This window comes from Desmodus rotundus, chromosome 12, assembly GCF_022682495.2.
Source record: "Desmodus rotundus isolate HL8 chromosome 12, HLdesRot8A.1, whole genome shotgun sequence".
Classification (NCBI taxonomy): Eukaryota; Metazoa; Chordata; class Mammalia; order Chiroptera; family Phyllostomidae; genus Desmodus; species Desmodus rotundus.
Genome location: NC_071398.1, coordinates 69,099,037 through 69,105,954, shown reverse-complemented (window position 1 = coordinate 69,105,954; position 6,918 = coordinate 69,099,037). Strand labels below are relative to the sequence as shown.

The 6,918-nt window shown below is 45.1% G+C and overlaps 1 protein-coding gene across 2 annotated transcripts; it reads left to right on the top strand.

Annotated features, from left to right (window-relative positions):
* Positions 1–1,897: 1,897 nt before the first annotated feature.
* On the top strand, positions 1,898–6,674 carry MCL1 (MCL1 apoptosis regulator, BCL2 family member). 2 transcript variants are annotated; one of them, XM_053915261.2, is made up of 3 exons: positions 1,919–2,738; positions 3,070–3,317; positions 3,856–6,674. In XM_053915261.2, exons 1-3 carry the CDS (start codon positions 2,039–2,041, stop codon positions 3,970–3,972), a joined length of 1,065 nt encoding a protein of 354 aa, XP_053771236.1. In that variant the 5' UTR covers positions 1,919–2,038; the 3' UTR covers positions 3,973–6,674. The 2 variants fall into 2 exon arrangements, with proteins under 2 accessions (XP_053771237.1, XP_053771236.1); XM_053915262.2 differs by lacking the exon at positions 3,070–3,317 and having other exon boundaries at positions 1,898–2,738.
* Positions 6,675–6,918: the final 244 nt, after the last annotated feature.

Genomic DNA, 6,918 nt, shown 5'->3' with positions numbered 1-6,918 from the left:
CTTTATTGCCCTATAGGACATTAACTGCTTTTGTACCTAACTTAGCATCCTTCTTCAGCATTTCTTTCCCTATTGACTACGTAAGTACCAATTTCTCATATCTTCACTGAACAAGCTTTGTCATCCTGTTAATTTTTTCATTATTGAGGTAAATAAAATTTTGATATGTGGGGGACAAAAGAAAGAGTAGAGTATGAAGAGGCCTTAGAAAAAAGCTTAAAGGCAAAAGATTAGCCTCAGAGGAAGAGAATGGTGTGCCCCATTAATTCTAGAATTTTCTATCAGCAGAGTGGAAAGCCTCCCAAAACGGGAATTATATATAGAGACTTAAGAAACCCCAACCCCTCCCCCCCACACACACACAACCTCTGCTCTACCAGGTTGAGGAATAAAAGAGTTGAATAATTAATATGGATGTCTATTTTATGATAATGTCACACTCTGTTCTTGTCCTCCTTTTAGTCATCAAGCCCTATAGACCCTGCCTCCACAGTATCTCTCCATGTTATTGTTTCCATTTCCTCTACCACCACCCAAGTACAGGTCACCATTAATTCTTGCCTATCATATTGCAATAGCATCCTAATTTTATTTCTTTATTTTTGAGGCTTTTGTGGTAGGCAGTTAGGAGCAGAGCAAGAACCATAGGCCAGGTACAGAAGGTCACTAGGGCAGAAAGCCCAGGGTGCCTAGCCACAGGCAAAACTGAGAAAACAAGGACCTTGTCCCCTAGGGTAACCTTTCCTCTCCTAGCATATCGCTGGTCATACCGGTTTTGAGTGACCTTTCCCATTGCTGGTCATGCAGCTCAGACCCTCCCCTGACCTCTCCTCCCCTCCCATGTTGCTTGTCATGGGGGCTAGACTCTCTTAGAAGGGGAACAAACAAGGGGCCAAAGAATAGCCCTTAAGCATTAAGCCCCCAGGGACAATGAGGTTCTGACCCACATCAAATAGTCTAGGCATCAGTTATGTTTGAGCTCCAGGCCCAGAAAAGCAGCAAAACCAGACAAGGGACTGACCTCAGTACCAGCTGCATTGACTAGTGACCCCCCCTGCCCTGGCACCAGCCAGTCAGTGCAAGGTATCCAATCAGTGGATTCCTTGCTCTCGCATTTTAGCTATTATTATTTTTACAGATGTTTTGACGAAAAGAGATTGCTTCAATTAATGTTAACTCATATATATGGCATATAATTGGACTCTTGCTTGTCCTCAAGAGGTTTACCCCTAGAGTCAGACATACCTTATTACCAATACCAAAAAAAAAAAAAAAAAAAAGCGTCAAGAGACTCAAGTGGTGCCAATAGAGTACGGTTTATATGTAAATAACACCAGATACTCTGGCGTAGGGTGGGGAATAGACAAAAGCTAGTAAGCAGACAGGTATAAAATTTAGCTGGAGCAGACAATTTCATTTAGTCAACGTCTCTAATAAAACACGACTCTATAAAGCAGTCCGTGGAGCTTTCCCATTTCCAAACATTGTTAGAATGAGAGTAGAGCTGCCAATAGGTAAAATAACTACGGGTGCCCCACAGCGCCCTCATTTACGACCGCTATCTAAGACTGTCGCGCCCCATCCGAGGCAGAAGTGCCTCATCCCCTGTCCCCAGGCTGAGGGATTCCCCGGTTAAGTCTTTGGTATGGGAAAAGCCTCCAGCTTAAAAGCACAGCACAGGGGCTCGCACGTCACAGCTCGGGGAAGCCAGCCACCTGAGTAGGTCCGGCACGCACACCGGAAGACTGACACCCCGAGCACGCACGCAGAGGCCGCCCTTACGTAACCGGCCGCGAGGGGCTCCGCCCTGGGCCCCGCCCCTCGCAACCGTCCGGTCAATGGGTAAGCAACTCTCCAGAAGCTTCCGCCCCTTTTTCGTTGTAAGGGGAAGGCTCTCGACGCCTACAACGTAACACCGGCCCTAAAACCGTGCGGTGGGAGCGCCTCTCTCACTCCTTACTTCCGCTTCCTTCAAGTAAGGAGTCGGTCGCCGCCTACCCCTTTTTTCTCAGCCAGACGACGGAGACTTAGGCTTGAAATGTTTGGCTTCAAAAGAAACGCAGTAATTGGACTTAACCTCTACTGTGGGGGGGCCAGGTTAGGGGCTGGCAGCGGCGGCGGCGGCGGCACCGCCTCCCCTCCGGGAGAGCGGCATCTGGCCGCGGGGAAGGAGGCCACGGCGCGGCGAGAGGCAGGGGGAGGGGAAGCGGGAGCGGTGATTGGCGGAAGCACCGGCGTGAGCCCCCCGGCCACACTCGCGCCCGACCCGCGGAGGGTCGCGCGGCCCTCGCCCATTGGCGCCGAGGGCCCCAGCGTCACCGCCACCCCCGTGAGGCGGCTGTTCGCGCCTGCCCGCCGCGCAGCGCTGCCTGAAGAAATGGAAGCCCCGGCCGCCGACGCCATAATGTCGCCCGAAGAGGAGCTGGACGGGTACGAGCCGGAGCCTCTCGGGAAGCGGCCGGCTGTCCTGCCCTTGCTGGAGTTGGTCGGGGAGGCCAATAATGGCTCCGTTACGGGTGGCTCACTGCCCTCCACGCCGCCCCCAACAGAAGAGGAGGAGGAGGACGAGTTGTACCGGCAGTCGCTGGAGATTATCTCTCGGTACCTTAGGGAACAGGCGACTGGCGCCAAGGACGCGAAGCCAATGGGCGGGTCTGCGGCCGCCAGCCGGAAGGCGTTAGAGACCCTTCGGCGGGTCGGGGACGGTGTGCAGCGTAACCACGAGACGGCCTTCCAAGGTAAGGGGGTAGTGACGGAGGCTGCACTGTCTTTTGTCATCTCTCAGTCTACTCAGTGTGGGTGGAAACCGAAACGGGTCAGTGTTGAAACGACTCTCATCCTATTTCTGAAACCAGAATATTCTGGCCATGAGTCATTGTTTCCGCCCACTCGATTCTTTTGGAAATAGCGCTGTTCAAAGGCCGGAAAGGGTGGGATGTCAATTTTCAAGTGGGGTCGGCCTGAGTTCTACAGAGCCCAATAGCGATTTCCCCCGCCGTGGGTGGGCCGGCGAATCGTGCTCTTAGACAAAGGAGGCCGTGAGAACCCGCATGCTTTTCTTCCTCTCAGGTATGCTTCGGAAACTGGACATCAAAAATGAAGACGACGTCAAATCTTTGTCTCGAGTGATGGTTCATGTTTTTAGTGACGGAGTAACAAACTGGGGCAGGATTGTGACTCTCATTTCTTTTGGTGCCTTTGTGGCTAAACACTTGAAGAGTATAAACCAGGAAAGCTGCATTGAACCATTAGCAGAAAGCATCACAGATGTTCTCGTAAGGACAAAACGAGACTGGCTAGTCAAACAAAGAGGCTGGGTAAGTTTGTTTTGAGGTCAAAGAGGGACTTTGGAGTGAAAATAGAATGGAGGATTTTATAGAGAAACTGGGGATAGCTAAAGGTTTTTATGATGCACAACTCAATTTTCAAGTTCTAAAATGGACCTTCGTTTGCTTGATATTCATGAAAGTAGTGAATCCATAGAGATAGTGGTGTGACTGTCTTGATTTGTTTCATCAAATCCTGGTTTCCTGTAGGCTGTTTTCACTGGTTGTTGAATTTTTTGCTTTTGGTAGAGTCTTTTGCTTATTGTAATTCAGCTGGATCCTTTTCACAGCAGTGGATTCAAGAATATTATGAAGCAGTAAAAATCACCCAGGGATAGTAGTAAAAGACATTCCTCAACACCTACCCAGCACCCCCCCCCCCCATTTTAAGTGGATTTGTGTCTTTTGCAGCTGGGGTTTAGTCCTTGGTTCATCCTTGCATAGAGGTGGGCCTTAGGTATTTCAGTTTATCTTTTAGTAAGTGGAAACCCCCATACTTGAAAATGTGCTTTTCTCTTTTGTTTTCTAGGATGGGTTTGTGGAGTTCTTCCACGTAGAGGACCTAGAAGGCGGCATCAGAAATGTGCTGCTGGCTTTTGCAGGTGTTGCTGGAGTAGGAGCTGGTTTGGCATATCTAATAAGATAGCCTTGTAAGTGAAGTAATTGACTCTTAACCAACTCCAGGCACCATATCCACATCCATCTGCTATGAAGTCAATGTATTTATGAAGTTGGACTCCAAGCAACGTAAAACAGCAAGTGTGGCAAGAGGATTATGGCCAACAAGAATAAATGGGGGGGGGGGTTATCCCCCTCGAAGAGTCTCTTGTCTGAAAGAAGCAAAGTTCAGTTTCAGCAAGAGGCAAACTTGGGAGGCCACGGAGAAGGACTTTTAGATGTAGTGAAGATGGTAGTGTGGAGAGACTTGATATCCATGTCTAGAAGAGAGTGGCCAGTAGCTAGGCTAGTCATATAGAGTTCATTAAGTATGCCCGAGAAATTCATTAACTTCCTATTGTGTTAAAAGAGAAGCACTAACAATGCCAGTGAACTGTGTAAAGTGGGTTTAAGCTACAACAGAACTATGACTAGAAGCCTCAGTACTGTCCAACAGAGTGTGAAGGGAAGCTTTTTCCTGTCTAGAATTAGCTTTCCCAGGTATGCTTCTTGAAGAATAGACAGTCCAAGTGCTCCGAACTTATACCTGTTCTACTTTGGCTTGGTTTGAGTGATTTAGTTTATTAGCCTTGTAATGTCCAAGAATACTTGACTTAAGGCTTAATTAATAACTGCAGTTAACAATGTGGAATGTCCTCAATTTTTTTAAGATAAAAAAAAACTTGTAAGTGTATTTGTCTGTAAAAATTGTATATATTTTTACAGAAAGTCTATTTCTTTGAAATCTAAAGGACGAGAGTCTTGAATTTCATTAGTTTTTTCATACCCTTTTGAAATTTACATTCTGTAGTTACGAATCTATTTCTTACAGCTTTTCTATCCTAAACTTTGTCAATTCTAGATTATATACAGAACCAATTGGTGTAATTGTATTCAATCTGGTTGTAATGGAACAATTCTGATTCACAACTATGCAGGCTTTAATTTTCCTTTCTGATTTTGGTAAGTATTCCTTTTTAGGGCTTTTTTTCCCCCCAATGATTGAGTCAAGGTGTGGTTTTTAAGGGGGTGGGGGTCAGGCCAATGATTTATAAATAATGAGCTCTGATTGGGCAACAACTTGTTCGAGTTCCTTCTGTTTGGCCTAACTTAACTGGTGAAATTTGTGTTCGTGAGCTCATCTGCAAAGCTTTTAAAAAGATTCAGCTGTTCCAAATTGGACTTGTTAGCAGTATGTGTATAAAAAGACCACATCAGGTGGATGAGAGACATTTGATCCCTTGTTTGCTTAATAAGTTGTAAAATGATGGCTTGGAAAAGCAGGCTATAGTCTAACCATGGTGCTATATTAGGCTGGCTTGTTAAAGGCAAGTCTAAGCCTAGTGTGTCAATAAAACAAATATTTAATTATTCATTTCTAAATGATTCCCAAACTTTGTTTTAAATTTTTGCATTGGCATCTCTGGATTTCAGACTCATTCTATTGAACTTAACATTTGTTTCCTATTTTTCCTTTGAAATATTTGCTGCTTGTTATGTTCTCTCTACAGATATTTAAATCAATTCCTACATCTTTACCCTGCCATCCCTGAGCTTATATAATTCTGGGCACGAGGAAACCAAGTAAACCCCCCCCTTCCTACAGGAATCCACAGACCTTCATCCTTCATGAGTTTTATCCTTGGTAGTACAGTGGATTCTGTGGCAGTTACAGTCATAGTCATGAGGTGGGAAGAGTCCCTTTTTGTTGGACTTGTTTCTTTTCTTAACCTTTTGGGGAGAAGTTTCAAAAGTCCCCTTAAGAATTTTCAGAGGAGGGGAGAATATCTTACATGACTTTGTCTGGATTCCTTTGAATTTGCATATGCTCACTTAAAGTACAGAGTGATATAAAGACTGGTATATAATTACTGGTTAAACTGAAAAAAAAAAGTTGTCATTTGAAAACTTCAGCCTCAGAACATGACCTTTAGTCTGTGGACTCCAGATAAAAATAGGCATGAATAAAATGACTAAGAATGTAATAGGGAAGAATGCCTTGCCTGCCCATCTCTGCACCATAAGGTCACGTAGCTAGAGCTATTTTTGCCTATGTATTTATCGTTCTTGGTCATAAACCAGTTATTTATGTCATGTCTATCTCTAGGGACGTAAAAGCACTTTATGTAGTTTTTAATTAATCTTGAGATCTGGTTAAGATGACTGAAAAGCCTGTCTCCCCATTTCCAGTTGTGGAAATAAGTGCATAGATGTGTTGGTGGCATTTAGGGGCCCCACTTCCCAGTGTACTGGATGTGACTGCTGAAATGCTGCGGATCTTAGTTAATATTTTGGGTGAGGGACTGTGAGGGCTTAGGGAGCCCAAGTACTTTGGGGAAGGGTGGATGGTTTTGTAGGGAGAGGAGGCACTTTCTAAGTGCTGACTAGCTACATACTTCAGGCAAATCCTCCCAAATGGAAAAGGAGGAGCTGTTTGGAAAGATGGCTGTCTCAGCAACTTCTGTCTTACGCTTCTCTCAGGGAAAAATCTTCAGTTCTCTAGTGTTTGTTGTCCATGTAACATTCTATCGGGTTAACACCCTGGTTCTGGTTAAACAGCTAACACTGTTGACAGCTGTACCAGTTAGGGTTAGGACCAATTACAAATTAATGTGGGCTGTAAAATGTAGTGTTTCCCTAACTTCCTGTTTTTCCTGAGAAGAAAATAATAAATCTTTTATTCAAATACAAGGTGTGGTATGGGTGTTTTCTAAACGTTGCCTGTCTTCCTTCCCCCTCTTAGGGCCAGCCTTTTAGGGAAGTCAGCTGAGCAAATAAGTGTAGGTGAATTAAGCAAAAGCAGCCCCATAAAGCTCATTTGCCTTAGAGCACAGGACAGTTCCCTTCAGAAAAACTCCTGTCGTTCAAGTTAGAAGTGTTGGGCTTTTAGTTAAATGTATTATTGCTGTACTTTGGAGTACCTGTACATTTTAAT